At 41.8% G+C, this 21,565-nt stretch overlaps 2 protein-coding genes across 14 annotated transcripts in view; one reads left to right on the top strand and one right to left on the bottom strand.

Moving 5' to 3' along the window:
* Positions 1–2,831, top strand: part of GALM (galactose mutarotase) — a 116,368-nt gene extending 113,537 nt beyond the window's left edge. For 6 of the 7 annotated variants that reach the window (XM_030311264.1, XM_030311266.1, XM_032592698.1 and 3 more), the window contains 2 exons: positions 553–727; positions 1,324–2,456. In XM_030311264.1, the coding sequence (XP_030167124.1) occupies positions 553–727; positions 1,324–1,401 (253 nt within the window). In that variant the 3' untranslated portion in view covers positions 1,402–2,456. Of the gene's footprint in view, positions 1–552; positions 728–1,323 lie in introns of all 7 variants that reach the window. The other variant, XR_003967890.1, reaches the window with a different exon arrangement.
* Positions 156–21,539, bottom strand: SRSF7 (serine and arginine rich splicing factor 7). Of its 7 annotated transcripts, XR_004343439.1 has the most exons (10): positions 21,395–21,539; positions 20,197–20,377; positions 19,782–19,958; positions 19,494–19,600; positions 18,843–18,917; positions 18,649–18,759; positions 16,954–17,007; positions 16,377–16,412; positions 11,882–15,732; positions 156–289 (listed from the first exon to the last, which is right to left on the bottom strand). XR_004343439.1 is itself a non-coding variant. In XM_030311269.1 (8 exons), exons 1-8 carry the CDS (start codon positions 21,420–21,422, stop codon positions 15,678–15,680), a joined length of 717 nt encoding a protein of 238 aa, XP_030167129.1. In that variant the 5' UTR covers positions 21,423–21,535; the 3' UTR covers positions 15,434–15,677. The 7 variants fall into 7 exon arrangements, 4 of the variants coding, with proteins under 4 accessions (XP_030167129.1, XP_030167130.1, XP_030167132.1 ...); XR_004343438.1 differs by having other exon boundaries at positions 158–289; positions 18,843–19,958; XM_030311269.1 differs by lacking the exons at positions 156–289; positions 19,494–19,600 and having other exon boundaries at positions 15,434–15,732; positions 21,395–21,535.
* Between the last annotated feature and the right edge of the window lie 26 nt (positions 21,540–21,565).

Raw genomic sequence — 21,565 nt, 5'->3', positions numbered from 1 at the left:
TGAATCCAGCAGAAACTGACAGCACCTCTGTTCTCGGGGGGAGATCTGACTAAAAAGCCCAGCCTGCTCTAGCCCCAAGGAAGGGCGACAGTTTAATTTAGACAAGTGTCTCTTCTCTTTCAAAAGACACAGCTGGTGGCTTTGCCAGGCCAAGCAGAGAGCATGAGCTCTTCCTGAGAAAGAATCTCAGCTCCTCCGGAATCTGACAACTGGCTCTGCGGCCTGGCCGCCCCCCGCATGTGCGCGCGCGCGCACACACACACACACACACACACACACACACACACGTCTGGCCAGGGTGAGCCTTCCTCAGAGGAGCCAAGATCACAGTGAGAAGTTGCTACTGGAGGATCCTTACTTAGGACCACCTGCTCATGCCTCACCCATGAGACTGCGAGAATTTCCCATCATGCTCTTCCCATCTTTGTCTCCACGTATCTTGTCCCTGCTCTGTCACTGGGTCTAATTACTGTCTCGAGGCTGCTTCCCAGCTCCTACCTGTCCCTGCTAGTTTTTCCACCCTTGTACCTCTAGGATTTGCTTTGTCCCCAGGGTCCATCATGCTGGAAGCGGGCGGGTTCTGGAAGTGTACACCACCCAGCCCGGGGTCCAGTTTTACACGGGCAACTTCCTGGATGGCACGCTGAAGGGCAAGAGTGGAGCGGTCTATCCCAAGCACTCCGGCTTCTGCCTGGAGACCCAGAGCTGGCCTGATGCAGTCAATCAGGTAAAGCTACAGGCCAGCTTCTCAGTGGTGTGTCCAAGGTCACACTGTATGACAAAGGCCACAACCAAGTCAGGTCTGTCTGACTCAAAAGTCCACATGCGTTCTCTTCTCCAAGTCGTGATAAACACAGGAAACCCAGAGCCAAGCTCCTAACATAGCATTTACTTTTTTTTTTTTAATCTCCTCTATTTTGTGCCTTCGAAGCCTTTACTCAGTTTAACGTTGCTCTTCTCAATCTTATCTTCTGTGACCACGCTTTTAAGATGGCTCTGTCTTCTCTTCCTATTTGCTTACTGGTAGCTTCTTTTTCTAGCCACTGCCTAGAAAAGTGCTCTTCAAAGCACCAGCTCAAAAGACGGTCTTGCAGTCTTGCCCCAGAATGTGAATCCACACAGCAAGGTCCTGCTACAGCACCATGTGCTCAGCAATGTAGTTGATCTTCATTCTGGCTCAAGTTCTTTATCTCACTGCAAACCAGTTACATTGGCAACTGGTTCTCAGAGCTGGCCTAGAGACCAGTCCAGAAGCCATCCTGAATGGTTGAGGGCACGACCCAGGCTGGCAAGGTGTAACCTGTATTGTTTTTCCCTTCACAGCCCCACTTCCCTCCTGTGCTGCTGAGGCCTGGTGAGGAGTATGACCACACCACTTGGTTCAAGTTTTCTGTCGCTTAAGGAAGTGTAAAGACCCCCAGGGCCAGGCTGGGGGCCCTTCAACAGCCTGTCTCCTGTCCAGAGAGAAGATTTAGAGGCTTTACAAGTGATCCTGTGAATCAAAATCATATAAAGGGTAGCTGCACAATAATTAATCTGGATCTTGATTTCCTTTCCCAGTGACTGGCTACAGGTTCAGTCTATGACCAGCTCTGTCCTCTGTGTGGTTTAGGGGATCCAACCGCCAAGGTTCTCACCTAAGCCCTGACCCTAACCCGAAAGGGACACCCAGCCCCTTGCTGTGTTGGCCCCATCTCTCCACCCTTCTGCTTTCTTCTCTCCTTTTTGCCCCTCTTTTCTTTGATCCTACTCTCATTCCGTTTCTTTGTCCTCCTCCCCTACACCTCAGGCCACCGCGTCTCTGCGTAGCAATTCAGAGCTCCGACAGACCCCTGATAAGGTGGTAGATGATGGAGGGTGAAGGAGCTGAGGCTTAGGGAGGGCAAATGACCCTCATAAAGGCACACAACCAGAAGTTTTAGCCAAGATGTGACATCAGGTATCCACATTCAAGCCCCCTCTTTGCTTCCATTTCAGTCTGCCAGAGCATTCCCAGGATCACTGGTGGACACAGGGGGTTTCGACCTTTGTTAGGGCCAGCCTTTCTTCCCAGATTCATGCTTATGGGAAGCATTAGTCTGAGTCTGAGTTTAGCTGTCTCTAAGGATATGACTTCAAGGGCCAGGTCAAAATATCCAGGAAGAAATCTGTAATTTTGATCTCTGCCTTTGGGGTAGAGAAAGCCCCAGCCCAGGCAAGGCGTGGGAAAGAAAGCAAGCCTCTGGAGACAAGAGCTGTGTTAGTGTGGAAAGAGGGCCTTACCTGAGGACTGACTGTAGAGTGCACCTGGCACAAGATGTTGGTGTTACATAGTTGAGCCTGGAGCTCCCCCGTTTCCTGAACAATTGAATCATCAGTGATGGGTTGGGGTTGGTGGTTGGTTTAGAGTTTTAAAGAAATCTATCTTCTATTATATGCTAGCAACCACTTGAAATAAAACCAGAACTTGCACCTTCGGAAGACTCTCAGGGCCTTCGCTCATCTTTAAATCTGTCAGACACGGACCTTTGGGAAATTGACCAAGTGTTGGGTATGTTCCGGATTCCACTGTGCTCTTCCAGTATGAGCCCCAGCACCTTCCTAGAAGAAAGTCACCTAACTGGCCGCCTCCTGAGCTTCCCATACTTCCTTAGTAACAATAAACCAAAAGAAGCATTTATTTTTTTAAATACATTTCAGCATGAATTTTCTGGATACCTACTGTGTATACAGTTTTCTCCTGAGTCTTAAGGAATTCAAGAAGTAATGTCTAAGATGTAGTGTATTCCCGGGGCGCCTGGGTGGCTCAGTTGGTTAAGCGACCGACTTCGGCTTCGGTCATGATCTCGCGGTCCGTGAGTTCGAGCCCCGCGTCGGGCTCTGTGCTGACAGCTCAGAGCCTGGAGCCTGTTTCAGATTCTGTGTCTCCCTCTCTCTGACCCTCCCCCGTTCATGCTATCTCTCTCTGTCTCAAAAATAAATAAACGTTTAAAAAAAAAAAAGATGTAGTTTATTCCCTCAGGGATATCAGTCTCTCTGGAGGAGACGAGACGGATAGCAACAGATGATGTAGAATTGCACCATGACAGCCCAAACCCTGAGCGCTATCTCTACTGCTGGCATTTACTACATGGGCAAACAACCCAATTTTGGGGATTGGGTGAGGCAAAGGGATTAGACATGAGGTATCTTGAAGGTACGTCTACGTCCGCGGGGCTAGAACTAAAACTGGCCACTAGTCTACTTCTTTTTCCACAGGCCCTCCCTGTGCCCGTGACAAAAGGACCTGAAAGGTGAACAGCAAATTCTTCAGCCAGCCAGGGCCCTGAGCCACAGATGCTGAGGCCCAGGACCTGTGGTCCTGTTTCTCTTCCCAAGTGGCTTTGAGCAGGCAGTGGGGGGGTCTCACCACATTACTGTTTAGAGCCCTGCACAACCTATACTTCCATCACACATCCTTCTTCTAGGACCCTCTGGACAATTGAGTTCTTACCCTGTTACCATCTTTTAAAAAAAATTTTTTTTTTAGTTCATTTTTTGAGAGAGACAGAGTATGAGCAAGGAAGGGGCAGAGAGAGAGGGAGACACAGAATCGGAAGCAGGCTGCAGGATCTGAGCTGTCAGCACAGAGCCCGATGTGGGGCTCGAACTCAGAGCTGTGAGATCATGACCTGAGCCAAAGTCAGACGCCTAACTGACTGAGCCACCCAGGTGCCCCTTACCCTGTTACCATCTTACCTGGATTCTCCTCCTTCATGGAGGAGACTGCCATTTTATGATTGCCCAAAGTATGTTTGAAGAAGTTATTTCATCTGACCCTTACAACCTGTAATGAGGTAGCAAAATCCCCATTAAAAATAAGAGGTCACTTGGGAATGCAAACTGGTGCAGCCACTCTGGAAAACTATAGAGGTTCCTCAAAAAACTAAAAATAGAACTACCCTATGACCCAACAATTGCACTACTAGGCATTTATCCAAGGGATACAGGTATACTGTTTCAAAGGGACACATGCACCCCCATGTTGGTAGCAGCACTATCAACAATAGCCAAAGTATGGAAAGAGCCCAAATGTCCATTGATGGATGAATGGATAAAGATGTGGTATATATATACCATGGAGTATTACTCGGCAATCAAAAAGAATGAAATCTTGCTATTTGCAACTACGTGGATGGAACTGGAGGGTATTATGCTAAGTGAAATTAGAGAAAGACAAAAATCATATGACTTCACTCATATGAGGACTTTAAGACACAAAACAGATGAACATAAGGGAAGGGAAACAAAAATAATATAAAAACAGGGAGGGGGACAAAACAGAAGAGACTCATAAATATGGAGAACAAACTGATGGTTACAGGAGGGGTGGTAGGAGGGGGGATGGGCTGAAGGGGTAAGGGGCACTAAGGAATCTACTCCTGAAATCATTGTTGCACTATATGCTAACTAATTTGGATGTAAATTTTAAAAAATAAAAAAGAAAATTAAAAAAATAAAGTTCAAGTAATAAAAAAAAAAAGAGGTCACAAGAGGTCACTGGCTGGAAAAAGTAACAGTACAGATCTAGAATGCAAGCCAGTGTATGCTCTGCTGGCACCACACTCCAAAAAAAGTCCCCAGTTTTTCTGTTCAGAGGGTAAAGTCTAAGATTCATAACATACAGTATTGGTAAATGGAGAATTTTTACTCAATCACCATTAGTAGTAATGTAGATTAGTGCAACTTTTTTGGAGGGAAATTTGGCAGAATCTATCGATACTGGCAAACTTGCAAAACTCATGATCTAGTAATTCCACTTTTAGAAACCTTTTGTATATAAATCGGTCAGAGAAAGACTGACCTCACATGATTTCACTCATATGTGGAATCTGAGAAACTTAACAGATGATCATAGGGGAAAGGAAGGAAAAGCAAGATAAACACAGGGAGGCGAACCATAAGAGACTTACATACAGAGAACAAACGGAGGGTTGATGGGGGTGGGGAAAATGGGGGATGGGCCATTCAGGAGGGCACTGGTTGGGATGAGCACTGGGTAGCGTATGTAAATGATGAATCACTGGCTTCTACTCCTGAGGCCAAGACTACACTGTATGTTAACTAACTTGAGAATTTAAAAAAAAAAAAAGTTTTTCAATAAAATTTTATGATTTGCCCTGCTCAAAAAAAGAAATCCTTTCTATAGAAATCTATCTGTAAAGACAAACATTCAGACAAGGATGTTTATCTCAATCTAATCGGTAATAAGGAAAATTTTAAACTACCTAACACCCATCAATACAAGAATGGATAAATAATAATCCATACAATGGAATACTATGTGGCCATTAAAAGAGATGAGATCAGGGGCTCCTGGGTGGCTCAGTCAAGTGACTGAATCTTGATTTGGGTTCAAGTCATGATCTCGTGGCTCGTGAGTTCAAGCCCTGCATCAGGATCCCTGTGGACAGCACGGATCCTGCTTGGGATTCTCTCTCTCCCTCTCCCCTGCTCATGCTCTCTCTCAAAATAAACTTAAAATTATTTAAAAAAAAAAAAAAAAAAGAAGAAGAAGAAGAAAGAAACAGATTGGGCACCTGGGTGGCTCAGTCGGTTAAGCGCCAGACTTTGGCTCAGGTCATGATCTCACGGTCCGTGAGTTTGAGCCCCTCAGCAGGTTCTGTGCTGACAGCTCAGAGCCTGGAGCCTGCTTTGGATTCCGTGTCTCCCTCTCTCTGCCCCTCCCCTGCTCCTGCTCTCTCTCTCTCAAAATAATATTAAAAAAAATTTTTAACATATAAATAAATTACAAAGAAAAAATAAAGTAACATCTACCAGCCATTAAAAAAGTAATAAACTAAAAAACAAAGTTACTTAGCCCCAGTAAGGATATGCACCTTTAGGGCAGTTGAAGAAGATACTGGTAATTAATTGTGCTTACGAAAAACAATAAAAAGGTTAAGTATGTCAAGCTACAAATCTGATGAAAGCAGTATTTTAGAGAAATTGATCTTTTGTGGTAGCAACCAATCTATCCCTTTTCATGAAAAACACATAGAAAAGAGAACTTTGATTTCCCTAAGAAAAGACCTACCACATAGTTATGAGACATGTAGAGTGTGACAAGGTCTCTATGAACTCACTAAAGATGTCAGCAAGAAACAAAACTTTACTGTCTAATAACAGGACACTTAGTTCATATGAGGTGAAGACAAACATGGTATTATTCAATATGAAAACAGCACAGAACCACAGAATTATTAAAGCCTTGTTGAAAAGGCAAAGTAAGTCTCTAGGCCCCCCAGGAGTCCATCCCTTCTTTACCATATACCCCCTACTACCCACAACCAGACTAGTGCAATTATTCTTGTGTTTTGATCCTTCACAGGTGAGCATATCATTGACTTCAGTTCAATGATCTATGGATTCCTATTTCGAATTCATGGAACTTATAAGTTCTTATCATTTCGCTGTGGGATTTTCATTTTTCCAATTCCCAATCATTTTGCTTAACAAGGTAAGAGGTAATAATACTGAACACCTGCACAAATGTTGCTGTAAAGACATAAACTAAGATGGCCTGCTGTGGAGGTTGAACTATCGTGACTATCAGGTAACCAATGACGGTCCACTCTCAAAGGACTGATGGAAGTTATGTCAACGAATCCACGGATAGTTTGCAAAAAGTGGAACAGGAGAAAATACAGGACTACCAGCAGAAGACAGAAAGGAAACAGCACATACTTCCTGTTCCCCGGCCAGTTCCCATTCTCAGTCATAACCACCTTAAACAACTGGATCACCAGTTTGCAGTGGGCTGTGTAGGCAGTTATGACAGGAGTACAATCCTTTTCCAAGTTTCAACTTCTCCAATTACTCAAATCATAATTCAAGTCTCAGATGCTTTGGGTAGCACTTCCAGCTATAGCCAAGTTAAAGAGGTCAGCAAATCCTCTCCTCAAAAATGCAACTATAATGCCAAGGGGGGTGGGGGGAAGTGGCAAAACAACTTTGGTGCTCTGGAAACTGGCCCAAAGCATACAGCAATCTGAGACGTGTTTGTTTGGAAAATTGCTGAACTTTGTGGACGAACAGTGGGAGACTGTGGCGTTCTCACCCAGGGCTGTTACCATTCCCTACTCCCCCAGCTCAGTCATTATGGAGGTTCTGTCCAGGCAAAACAGAACATGAAGACCAGCAGGTTCCTGTGGTTGAAGATGGGGTTCACTCAATTTGGAGTGACAGATGATACCAACATACAATAGCTTTATCAATAGAAGTAATGACCACATTGCTATGCAAGCGGGACACGTGGTGGCTCTACTAACCCTGAGGTTGCAATCTAGTTGGAACGTGCAGCTTTCTGGCCGATCTGAAGCTGCACACATGCAGAGGAGAGACCAGAGAGGTCCAAGCTGTATATTTCTGGCTAACTCTGAGGCTGCTTTCATGTGCACAGGAACTTAAAAGGGGTTCAGCAAAAAGTAAAAGCCAGGACAGACTTGAAAACACCCCAAACACTGAAGTCACTCCCCATCTACAAACAGATCGATCAGCAGAGGGCAGAAATCTGACTGGTTGAGGTGCCTGTCTGGTAGTTGGCTGACCACTAAGCTATGCAGACACAGGGCAAACCCCTAGAAAACTGAGCTTAAAAATAAACACAAAGTTTCTTAAAAAATAACCAAAAAACTGAATAGAGACAGATTATATAAAAAAAGAACCCAGTGAAATTGTAAGGTTGAAATGTACAGGGGCACCTGGGTGGCTCCTTCAGTTGAGTGTCCAACTTCGGCTCAGGTCATGATCTCGTGGTTCCTGAGTTGGAGCCCTACCTTGGGCTGTGTGCTGACAGTTCAGAGCCTGGAGCCTGCTTCAGATTCTGTGTCTCCCTCTCTCTCTGCCCTCCCCTGCTCATGCTCTTTCTCTAAAAAATAAATAAATGTTAAAAAAAAAAAATAAAAAAGAAATAAAAAGAAATGCACAATAACAAACGAAAAGTCCACTGGAGAAGCTTGGCAATAGATGACAGGAGAAAAAATAAGTGAACTCAAAGATAAATCAATAGAAATGATTCAATCTGAAGGACAGAGAAAAGAGATTGAAGAAAACAGAACAGCACCCTGGAGACCTATGGGACATACCAAGCACATCAACATATGTGTAATGAATCCAAGAAGGAGAGGAAAGAAAGGGTCAGAAAAATATTTCAAAAAACAATGGCAAAAAAACCTCAAAGTTGACAAAAACCATTAATCTATACTTCCAAAAACTCAAATAACTCCAAGAGGGATAAATACAAAGAGATCCCCACCTAAATACATAATATTTAAACTGTTGAATGCCAAAAAACAAAGAGAAAATTTGAAAGCAAGAGAAAAAAATGACTCATTACTACAGGGGACCAATTAACATCAGACTCTTCATCTGAAACAATGGGAGTCCAGGAAGCAGTGGAATGACAGAGTGCTTAAAATCCAAGGATTTTGTATCACCCAAATCCACTCTTCAAAAGCAAAAGTAAATGAAAACATTGCTAGCAGACCTGCCTTATCAGAAATACTGGAGGAAGTCCTTCATGCTAAAAGCAAATTAAGACAGCAACTTGAATCCTTGGAAAGAAACGATCAGAAATGGTATAAATATATGGGTTAACGAAACTGGGTGTGTGTATTTTCTCGACTCTTCTATGAAGACCTAAGACTGTATAAAGCAATAATTTATAACATTGCATCACTGAGTTTATAATACATACAGCACACGGGAAGGAAGTCTAGGAAAAGGAAATAAATTGGAGCAAACTTTCTGAATTTTGCCAGAATATTAATTTGAAGTAGGTTGTGATAAACGAAGATATAACAACTATGGAAGTAACTCACAAATACAGTAAAAAAGAAAATCAAAAGGGATTAAAATGATACACTAAAAAAATATTTAATGCAAAAGAATGCAGGTACAGGAGGAAGAGGAGGAAAAAGACAGGAGACATATAGAAACAAAATAGGAAATACAAAAAAAAAAAGAAAACAGAAAAAAATATCAATAATTCTATTAACTATAGATGGCTTAAATAACCCAAAAGGCAGAGTTCTGTCAGACTGAATTTAACAAGCAAGACAGAGCTTAAACTATATGCACCAATAGGCTAAAAGTAAGTAGATGGAAAAGATCCGCCATGGATACAAAACAGTAATCAATAGAGAGCTGGAGTGGCTCTACTAATATCAGACAAAATAGCTTTTAAAACAAGAAATATTCATAGAAACAAAGGTATTTCATAATAAAAGCATCAACGCATCAGAAAGATACAACAAATATAAACATTACATATGCAGCTAGAAGAGTTGTAGATGTTTTGAAGCAGTAATTATGACCAGAGGCCATGCCTGGAGTTGCCTTAGTGTTGGGTAAAACTATAGTTCTAGTAAATATTGCTTCAAATTTCCTGAAAACAGGAAATGTTTTCAGTTAAGAGAATGTTACCTTTTTTTTATTTTTTAGATGAGTATTTCTCTGAGCATAGTGACCTCTACTGGTATTTACATAAATTAAAATGCCGTTTCTGCCATCATAGAAAGGTTCCATTCCAGCATAGGGTCATTTGCTTTGAGAAAGGAAAAGAGAAACATGATACATATTAGAACCTTCTTTTGAATCACATGAGTATTGCAAACTTTCTTACTATAGTAGCAAGAAGCCAGGCCAATCTGTCCAGTAACTAGTGAACTAGGAGAGGGCATCACTAACCCCTACAGCAATAGTTTTCTATTCTATGTTAGAATCACCAGGGAATATTGTTACAATATTGATGCTCAGGCATCACTCTCAGCAATTTTGATTTCACTGGAATGTTTTGAAGGCTTCTGGGAGATCCTAATGCATAACTAGGGATGAGACACTCCCCTAGAGTAAAAGCTTTCACCAATATTATAAAGTACATAAATGTTTAGCTAGAATTTGCCCCCTTAGCTTCATGAAGCACTTCCTCAAGAATGAGTCACAGAGAAACAATCTTCCTAGACCAGAAGTATGTCTTGGTAAGGCCATCGCAACCCTACCAGTAATGGCACCCAAGATCTGCAGAAATAATTATATTTAAGGTGGTGAAGAGCTAAAGATAAATACCTAAACCAGGGGTGGCATTTTCTGTAAATGGTCAAAGAGTAAACGTTTTAAACTTTTGGGACTTCCAGTCTGTCACAATTACTCACCTCTACCACTGTAACACAAAAAGTCAAGAAACAATAGGTAAACAAATGAGCCTGGCCACATTCCAATAATTCTTTACAGATGCTGCAATTTGAATTTCACATAATCTTCATGTCATTAAGTGTTATTATACTTTTAATTTTTTTCAACCACACAAAAATGTAGAAACCATCTTAACTCATTAGCTGTATGAAAAAAGCAGTGGGCCAGATCTGGCCTGTGGGCCACAATTTTCTGAATCCTGGTCTAAATAAATAGCCTGCACTCTGAAGGAATATAAACATTAAAGTATCGTGCAGCCATCTTTAAAGAAAGCAGTATGTTCTTATTATAAGAGCCCTGGAACTCTGGTGATGGTTCTTCTGACAATGGCCAAGATAAACTAGCCCATCTACCTTTACCTCTGTCATACGTACTTGCTTTACAGCCAGAATTTTTTAGCCTTAGCATTGAAAGAATTCATTTTCTGGAATCCAGATTTCTTGAAGATCTGCTACATCCCAAAATAAAAACTTAACAGTGCATTCGTACAGGATCACATCCAGACACCTTTAAGCAAGCTTTGGTCACTGAGGACAACCCAAGGGACCTGCAGAGCTGGATAGGATATAACCTTAGGCAGCTGATAGATGAAATGGTTGCTGTTGGTCTTATGACGTGACCTTTCTTACATGGGATAGGCTGACTCACCCCAGCTCACCAGTTCTTGGGGTGGTAAGTCTCCACCCTCCTCTGCAGAGAACTTTCTGCACAGAAATTTTCCACACCCTTTCTGAGCAGAACTCCTTGATGAGGAGAACCCAGATGAGGAGAAAAGAAACCTTGCAACTGAGTTGCAGAGTAGAGTTGGACATTGTAAACAGCAGCCTAGGGATCTAGATCCTCCGCAGACGGACTCAGACAGGAGTCTTAGATGTGGCTAAAAGGAAATGTGAGCTTTTAATTGAAATGGCGATTATAGGTCTCAGAGAAGAGAGGTTCCAATTTTATATCCTCGGCTTAACAGATCATAATTCATTGATTCATTCACCCATTAACTTTCCTTCATCAAATATTTAAGTGTTAAGTACTAGGCAGTGAGGAAAACAGAACAAGGCCCGGTACCTGCTGTCGCCATTAGCCTTTTGGTGGCACACCTATAGAGAAGTAAACAGGCAAGTTCACTGTGTTGAGAGCAAAGGAGCCTAAACCAGACTTTTGAATACATGGAAACTTTCCAGAATAGGGGGAAAACATGCATTTTACCACAGTTAAAACAAAAACCAAAAACTATGCTGAGACATCATTTTTCAACACCAGATTGGTAAAATTAAAAAGCTTGAAATCCCACCACGTGGTTACACTATGTGTACCATGCAGGCAATGGTACAGAGAAACAAGATACTCCTTCACCTTGTCACCAGGACAGACTAACGATACCTAGCAAAAATATAAATAAATACAGGAGCACCTGGGTGGCTCAGACGCTAAGCTTCCGACTTTGGCTCAGGTCATGATCTCACGGTTCGTGGGCTCAAGCCCCACATCGGGCTCTGTGCTGACAGCTTGGAGTCTGGAGTCTGCTTCGGATTATGTCTCCTCTCTCTGTCCCTCCCCTGCTCGTGCTGTCTCTCTCTCAAAAGTTAAGTAAACGTTAAAAATTAAAAAAAACAAAAAACAAAAAACATACACACACACACACACACATATATATATATATATATATATATACACATACACACGTGTACACACACACACATCCTTTGACCCAGCAATTTAGCTTCTAGGGTCTATCCAATACATACAGTCACACATGCAATGTATTGTACTATTCACTACAGCATTATTACTGTAATCAGAAACCCTCACATCCACTAAAGAGGAAACTAATTCCTGCTACTTTGCTGAAAAACTCACTGGAAAAGCAGCAAGTCCTCTCCAAGGTACACAGGTCCTATATAATCTATATCCTACACCGCTCTCCCTTCCTCTGCCATCTCTTCCTGTTCTCTCCCAGTGTTCACTCCATGCTGGCATCCTTACCCAACACAAACCACTTCAGAGTTTCTGCACTTACTATGCCCTCTGCCTAGAACACTCTATCTCCACAAGCTGACGTGCCTTACTCCCTCACATGCAAAAACGTTACTATCAGAGGCCTCCCTTAGACATCCTTTACCCAACACCAACCAATTGCCCCTTTCTATCCCCGCCTCGTTGTTGTCCGAATCAGTTATTACCCACCTGTTTGTTCATTTGTCTCTCCAGAACTTAAGCTCCAGAAGATAAAGACTTTGTTCATCTGTTTTCCATGGCTAATAGTACCTGGCACATTGAAGGGGCACACAAGTTATCTGTGTCAATTATGCAACATCCAGGCACTAAATAGTATGCAACATAAAAAGAGTGCCATTTTTACGTATAATGGAAGAACTCCAAAATGTTAAACGAGGGAAAACAAGGTGCATCTATTTTGTGTTAAAAGGGAAATGGAGAAAATCTGTCCATATTTGCTCAGGCTATATTAATTGGTAACAATGGTTGCCTTTGGGGAGGTAACTGGGCAGCTGAGTCAGGGTTAGGGTGCCTTCTCACTATATACACCTTGAATATATTACCAAGTCAAAAAATGAAATAAAATGGAAAGTAAGTTGGGCCAGTGGCCTGTGGGAAAAAGAAAACAGCACTAGATTCAAGAAGCAGCCTAGAGTGCTTCAACAATTAATTGGCTACTGCATTCCACACGTTCCAGTTATCCTTCTATCCGGCATCTTTGCCTCATGCGGTCTGGAAAGAAAATAGCCAAGTTATCAGCAAGTCGACAATGAGTAGAATCATGGGTTGTATTTTCTGATTTTCCCATAAGGTTTTTTTTAAAAAAGCAATAAGGTGCCTTGTTGATAAGAAAACCAAGGGCTTTGAAACAACACATTAAGATTCAAACATTTCCTTTCTTCTAATAGGAGACTAGTAAACGGTATTAACAATCTCACTGAACCCATTTCCTCCTCTGTGAGATGGGGTTACCAGCACTATATTGCTGTGTGGATCTCACAAAATGTCCTTCGACATCTTTACTAGAATGTTAACAGGAAACCTGTATGTAAGGTGTGGGGGGAAAAAACCTATCAGGCTTTAAAACTGCCTGCTGGTGTTTCCCTGCCACCCTCAAGATCGTTCTGGATATAATAGCTTTAATACTACCGCTTACCAGAAACCTAAGCATCTTCACTCCATGTCTTTGGTTTGTCACCAGTTCTCACCGCCCTCCAAACACTACAAGACCAGCCAGGCCCCTGGTATGTTACTTTGACCTTTACTTCAGGTCTTTCCAGCTATACAATTACTTATACATCCACTACGTTGTACCCTCCCTTCCAAAGGTCTCCAAACAGTTGCTAAGAGCCAGATCTGATTCTTTGCTATTACTCTTCACTCTGATTACTCTTTGCCAACCTGTCAGTTTTAGAGCTTACACTTCCTTTTACACATACCTTGGAAATCACCATCCTCCTTTAGACTTCAAGATAGGCTACACAAAGAGGACAATCACAATCCTACACCACCATCCATTTCACCAAGTCTCAAAGTGATGGCATTTCAAAATTCCCTCAGATTTTTCACCGTCCTCAAGACAGGATATGGCAAGGTGGCAGGACCACACTTTCACTTTATGCTTAGCCTAGCTCCAAGTCCAAAGGAAAACTACCACTGTGAAATCAGGTGCAATCGAGGGTATGCATTACCTACCTCTCAACACCTCTCTGTAAGCAAGAGGACTAAAAGATTCTATGTCCAAAGTACTCAGTGTCTGATGTGTTCAATTAGTCACCAAGTAGTGCCAGGTATTTTAGGAATAAGCCTAGCCTAGTACTTATCAAGTCAGTCACATCAGTTTAGCATTCCCGACACCTGAAAATGCAAACAAAAAGAGCACACTGCATCAAAATGTATCACGTTAAGATGTATACTAACCACAAAGGTACCTGCTGTCAAGCATGTGCAAGGCACTGACCTAGATACCTAGCACTCCCTTTCCCATTAAAGGTTGAACTTCCTGTACTTGTTTCCTAGACCCATTTTTGCCCCTACCCCTTCCTCCTATCTTTTAGCCTTCTGTACTAATCTCTAGGTTACTGCTTAGTAATCATCCCAAAGCTACAGGATTAATGATTCCTACTCTTGGCTCAGCACTCCCACTTCCAAAAATTGAGTATCAGGGTTGTTTGTTCTCTGCAGATTTATTAAGTGAACTTATCTTTATGTAATACAGAACAATTAAAGCTGACCAAGTGCAACAAATAAGCCTCCCATTTACACACATAGCTTTACACCATTATAATTCAGCCAGTTGTCAAAATTCTGAAAAGAAAATATCCAATCTTCCAACGCACTAGTGATCATTCAGACCAAATAAATTTGATGCAGACCAGTATTCCCTTTTTGAACTGATGCTAAAGAATGCCTGGTAAAAGCTTGACCAGAAAACTCAAAATTAACTATTACTGTCCTACTAAGGATAAAGTCTGAACAAAGAATCTACCAGCTATATTCTAAGATCTACCAGATGCTACCAAAACAACTACATGAGGTGTCGCTAAACGCAGATTTACAAAACTGCTTTCGTCTCATTAACATTTCTGATTGACATCTTTATAATTACTTTGCACCAGCCTGGCAAAATAAAATGTTGGTAGTCAGGAACCAAAAAACCTAGGATGGGAATAATCTCTTCTCGGAATAAGGCAATCCATTTCAAGAGAGAGTATCTGGGCTGGAAAATTTTGCAAAGCTGGTTTACATGATGTTTTGTCCCAAATTCAGACAATTCTTCCAACATGCAAAAGTGGTGGTATAAAATTAATATTGAAAACAAAAGAACATTGGGTAGAATTTACTAAAATCAGGAGTTCTGATTTGACACCATCTCATCTCATAGCCTGAAAACCTCAATTAGTTACTGTACTAACAAGCCTTTGGAAGCAGTGATCCTCTAGGTTGACAAATTGAGATCATTAGAGCTTGCTATTATCTAGTAATACCAACTCCAACAGATTATTTAGGGACTTGTCAGATACACTTAAGCTATTAAGTGGACTTGAGTTCTTATCTTACCCACAGCTCTAAGGATAAAAAGGAATTCCCCAAGTGTATGTATACTACAGCTAATGATGTTCACAACTCAAATAACACCATTAATGAATATAGATCTGTATGAATAGTTAATATCAAGGTTTACCCCTGGATCTTAAACTGAGTATTAACATTGAACACAAATCAAAAATCTAGTTAGAAACATTTTATTTAAATGTGCCAAATAAAAACCCACATTTTCAGACCATAGGATGTTAATACATTCAACAAAAATTTATATTATCTTACTGCTGTGAATTTACAGAGTAATAATCCAGATCCATTTTGATTAGATGGTTGAAATACCCTTCCTAGGTTACACTTTACAGACATCACAAATCCCTTATAATAATGTAAACAAAATAATTTTTCCCTAAAAGGTGAACTTGAGAACTTCAGTCCACTCTTTCAGGACTTGCACTTCTTCGTGGACTTCCTGATGGGGAACGACTAAAAAGAAAAACAATTAAGTTTGGAACTGATTAGTATCTACTAAAATTTACTGTTATGTACATATCAGGACAAAACTCAATTTCAGTAAACTCCTAGGTGGCCAAAAGTAATATATAGCAGAGATCTAAAAATTACCTAGAAGATTTACATACAAATCCTTTGTCCCTGCTTAAGATTAGGCTTCACAGCCTCCTTGCTAAAACCACAAGTTAAAGAAAACTAGTATTTGAATTCTGGGGTTTCGATCATTAAGTAGCAAGTAAGTAGTAAGATAATGCTTTAGCTCTAAGATTTCAACCTACAATTTTTTTTCCTTCATGTGGGTACTTCATTTATCTATTGTCCCACGTGGAGGAAAAAGCGCATGTTTAACGTGAAATTCTACACTTAAAGGTTTACAGGACTAAGCCTCTTAATAATCATCCTGAGGTTTTGTGACTAAATATCCAAACATTAATCTCAACTTGAAGTGGGAAAAGCAATCATTTAAGAAACTTAGTAACTAACAAGAATATGTATATATATATATATAGCACCAATTCTCCAAAGAGCTCAAAGCCTGCAAAGCAAGCAGTAAGCAAACAAACTCTGCAGAGGCCATACTTGACAGTTAAGATTTGGCAACAAATTATTTAGCTTACCTTCTTTTTGGAGATGGAGATCTGGACTTTGATCGGCTGTCAAAACATGAGAAATTCTATTAAGAAAAGTACTACCAAATACCTTTCTTATAATCACAGTATCATGAAATGAACCCCCAGGTTGCGCTGAGCTTAATATTAAAAGGTCAGGCTGCAGTTCAACTGAAAGAGAGCCTACCAGTTTTTGCTAACAAAAGCCAATCTTCCAACAACTGTTCTTCATAAAATGAGTGAACTACTTTATTGTATCATGATTAATTTTTACACTATACTTCAAGCACAATGACCTCAGAATGCTTTTTTCCATGCACCTATCAGTTCTAACAAGGCCTCTTAATATAACCCCAAAGTCACAAACTTCTCTCTATAGCTTGACATTTTCTTGTCCAGGAAGTCAGTCAGAATAGGCCATGTACAAACCAAGTTCTAATGTTTGGTTTACTAGTAAGATTCTGTGTTTCCACGAACACCTAGGTTCTGAGTTTACACTTGAGATTTCAACAATTCAAAACACTTTGAACTCTTTGGATATTGGTGCCATATAACTAGAAGAGTATTAATCAGATTTTTACCCTACCTGCTTCTTGGTCGTGAAAGAGACCTAGATCTTGATCTTGACCTCGACCGGGATCTTAATAGAAAGAAAAACGGCATTGTTAGTTCAGAGGAGTAACGTCCTTCAACACCTACTACTGAGCACTACATTAGGTAAACTAAGAACAGAGAAGCTAAAATTAGGCAAGACACAGGGCGCCTGGCTGGCTGAATCAGGAGAGCATGCAACTCTTGATCTCAAGGTTGGGAGTTCGAGCCCCATGCTGGGTGAAGAGATTACCTAAAAAATGTTTAATTTAGTACTTAAAAAAAAAAAACCAAAAGACTAAGCAAGACACAACTCTTAACTTACATCGGCCTAAGACTGAACAAATGATTACACTTTCAACAAGCTCGCAATATCAAAATAAAGAAGCACCAGCACTTCAATTATTTGTTTCTACCATACTCAGTGAGCTAGGTTGTCACAGTTCCTGTACAACATTCTTAAACAGTATATAGTATCCAAGAGAAAGAAAAGGTTTTAAGACTGGTATCGTTTGGTTTAGTTGTATATCTCAAAACCAAATTCAACATTACACAGACCCCTAAACTGAGATTTCAATTCTTCAGGTAATAACCTCAATGAAAAGTCACAAATGGGTTAAGACTTTATTCTTAGATCATCAACAAGCTTTCGTGGTTCAGGACCACTTGTCACACAAACTAAACCACAGCCTCTGACATACACACATTAGAGTCCTGCAATTAAATTAATGCATTCATTCATCTAGAGTCCAGAGCTTTCTGGAGTGGACCACAAGTTTCAGAATCCCTGCATTTTACAGATCTTGTGCTATTATCGAACAGCACTAACTCACAATGGCATACACTACTAGTGACTTGACCGTAGTATTTGTCAACTCCTTATATTCTATAAAATCTTACCCATTTAATTTTTTTGATTTATGTATTTTTTTCCCCGTTTAATTTTTTTTAATGCTTATTTGTGAAACAGAGAGACAGCGCAAGCAGGGATGGGGCAGAGAGGCAGAGAATCTGAAGCAGGCTCCAGGCTCTGAGCTGTCAGCAGAGTCCCACATGGGGCTCAAACCCACGAACCTTGAGATCACAACATGAGTCTGAAGTCAGATGCTTAACCGACTGAGCCACCCAGGCACCTGAATCTTACCCATTTCTGCACCTAATTTAAAGGCCTTCTACAAAAGGAGTCAAAAAACCCCTAAGGTTTCTAATTTGATTTTTAATTTCTTACATTTTAGCGTGTATGTGGTTAAGTAAGCCATATCCACCCACATGTACACAACTACTACCCTAAACAACTTCCCAGTCTCAAATTCACCCTCTCATTCCAAATAGGAGAAATTTAGGTCTCAACTTGCTTCTAAGTCTACCCCTGGTTCTAATGGGCCTCCAGCAGAAATCAAGCAACTATCACCTTTAAGAAGCACTGGAATGACTTGAGAATTTGTGCTTTGGACCCTCCTCTACCATGGCCTCTCAAACAAGCCTCTAAAAATCTTTGATTGGTCTTTTCTTGCTCTGTACAATTAGGATAATATCCATTTAGATGCAAGTCATGTACAAATTCAACTTTTAGAAATCAAAATACTTTCTGATGCAAACCACTTCATTTATGTCTTTAAGATAGTCTTAAAGTGCAGTCATTAAGACGTGACAAACCAAATACAAATAAGGGAAAGAAAGTGTTACATACTGGAAATACCTCGATCCTTTTATAGAACCAGACCTAGATCGTCTGAGTGAAGCTGATCTTGATCTCCGAAGAGACACAGACCTTGATCTTCGTGGAGATGCTGATCTTGACCTAGGAAATAAATCAAAGCTTAAGTCTTATGTCCAATTAAAGTTTATCAGTTGTTAAAACTTGAGTTAGATAATATTTCTCACCTCCTTCCCCGGCTCCTGCTGCGTGAGCGAGAGTATCGCCTACCTCTGGATCTCGAATGTGATCTAGACCGTGACCTATTTTATTAAGTTAGGAAAAAAAAGAATGTCAGATGATAACTCGTTTTGAGAGTTTGTGTGCCTCTGCTGAAACCAAATCTCAAACTATTTAAATTTAGTGTCTCATTTGGAAATAAACTCTGGGCCTATTAGTTTTTTTTTTTTTAACTACCTAAAAAAAGATTTGTTAAAAGCTGAATTACATTTTAGAATTACATAATATAAAACACTGTAATGTGTATTTAAAATAAACCTTGCAAGTTTGCAGGTCGACCCTCTTTGGCCCATGGTCTAGTAGATCTAGACGATCTAGAAGTATCTATAGCCGATCGCTGCATCTAGATGTTTTCTTCAATCTAACGACGATCAAACTGACAGCCAAATGAGCCAGGTGAGGCTTGATTGACGCAAGAAGATTTTTCTAGTTGGGAATGTGGTCAATCTGGTGTTCCTCTTTCTAAACCGGAGGGGGCCCCAATTGTAAGCCAAATTTACTGTTACGGCGATCACCGTCTCAAATTTTCTGCCCTTTAAAGAATAAGGTGAAGCTAGGTGTAGATGACTCGAGGGGATCTGGCCTCTTATGCTGATCACCTCAAGGTCTAGGAGGATCTTAATTGTCGGATTTGCAAGGCGCCTCAGCATGATATCATAAGGCTCGTGACATTCTGAATCAAGGCGACTGACTCAAACGAAGAAACCTGAAAGGTTTTGACCAGGTTGATTATTAATATATTAGCATTTGTTTAATTAAACAAAAACTGTAAAATACACCTGTACAATTAACATTCAAGTTTATAGAAAAATACTAGTTTCTGCCTTGCTAATAAAAAAATTACTGATTAACTAGTATACCAACCATTCCTTTATTAAAATAAATACCTGCTTCTCCTCCGCCGGCTATAACGATGACAATCATAAGCATAATGTCCCTTTTCGCCACATTCATAGCATCTATCATTGGGATCAAAGGGACGGCGGGCTGGTGGTCTATCAAAACGAGACCTCCGAGGCATGCCTGTTGATAATTCAACTCTCACTCGGGAACCACAAATCACCCTATAAAAGAAAGGCAACAAATTTCTAATGCTAAAGAAAATACAAGTGACTTCTAGATTTAGAAATTTCCACTCTTTAATCTCAGAAGCTTCAGTTCTCTTTATAAACCCTTCCGACTCCAACTTTGCTCCCCCTTCTCAAGTATGTAGAATTAGGATTAACTATTTAGCTAGCTCGCTACCCAGCCCACAGGAATATTCTAATAAAGGCTGAGTTTCATGACCAACATCTTACTTACTTCCCATCCAGGCCTCGCACTGCATCTTCTGCATCTCTGGGATCTTCAAATTCCACAAAGGCAAATCCTGGAGGATTTCTCGCAATCCACACAGTTCTTAAGGGACCATAATAACTGAAAGCCCTTTCTAACTCTCCTTTGCCGGCACCGGTTCCCAGATTACCAACATACACCTTGGTTTCTGTTTAAAAACGCAAATACAAGAACGCACGTTATGCAAAATTTTGCCTAAGTTTGAGTGAACTCTTTGTCCCAAACAGGCCAACCTTAAGACTGTACAATGCATGTTTATTTAATGCTCTATCAAGGATTTAGTCTTAAAACCAGGAATGCTCATAAATTTCCGGAAAGCTAGGCGTAAGGCAAAGTTCTTAACATTCAAACGGGGAGACGACCTCCAAAACACAAGCAGACACGTGGTAGGATATTCCGCGGCGTGGGGCGGGCTCCGCCCCCGCCCCGCCCCCGGGTCCCGGCAGCCCCGGGCGCGCGGGGAGCGCGCGGGCCGGCAGCGTCGGCGGCGGGCGGGCCCGGGCTGGGGCCGGACCAGGAGAGCTGGGCTGCGCCGGCTCTCGTCCTCCGCGGCAACAGCCCCAGGCGCTGGCTCGCCCAGGACTCCAGCTCCCCGCCCCAGAGCCATAAACCGCGCTCGAAAGAGCTAAAAGAGAAAAGAAAGCAGCCGCCAGACGAAAAGATTAGGTCTCCATTCCCACTCCACAACTCGACCGATTGTCTGACGAGAATGCGCAGCTCGAAGCTGCCACACTTTTGTCCAGTCTGAAATTCACCCTCGGTTTTACAGTTGGGACCAGACCTGTCTGCTAAAGTGGCGGGAAAGCGCCAAGGAAATGCGCCACCATGCTCGTCAATGTGCGCAAAATGGCAGCCGAGGGGGGGGGTGGGGGGCAGGCGGGCGGCTCGAAGAAGGGCAACAGGAAAACAGTAATCGTGGGCCTGCCTTGGGCTGTGGTGGAAGACGAAAACGCCCAAGAATACGGAACCCACCACAGACCTCCACCCGCCATCCCCAGGCTGCCTTCGACACCCCGCCCCCGCTGCCTCCGGCTTCGTATGGTGTGCGCCGAAGCCGCCATTACGCACGCGGAATAACCGTCTCCCAACCGCCGCGCCAACCCCACGGCCTCGCAATACTCACTATAGTCACAGCAACGTCCCTTACCGGGCCCTGGCCTCTTACCTCCTCCATAACGCCCGTAACGCGACATGATGACTGGCCCGCGAGCTCTGCTCTTTTAGCTCGCAGTGCCCAAGGAATGAGTAATACAAAAGCCACAAGACCAGACCAGTCGCCAACGGTCCCAGCGGCACTACGAGGAAGAGCTGAGTTCGCGCTTATATATGCGGCGGC

This window comes from Lynx canadensis, chromosome A3 (genome assembly GCF_007474595.2).
Source record: "Lynx canadensis isolate LIC74 chromosome A3, mLynCan4.pri.v2, whole genome shotgun sequence".
NCBI lineage: Eukaryota > Metazoa > Chordata > Mammalia > Carnivora > Felidae > Lynx > Lynx canadensis.
This window is presented reverse-complemented; position numbering and strand designations above follow the sequence as displayed.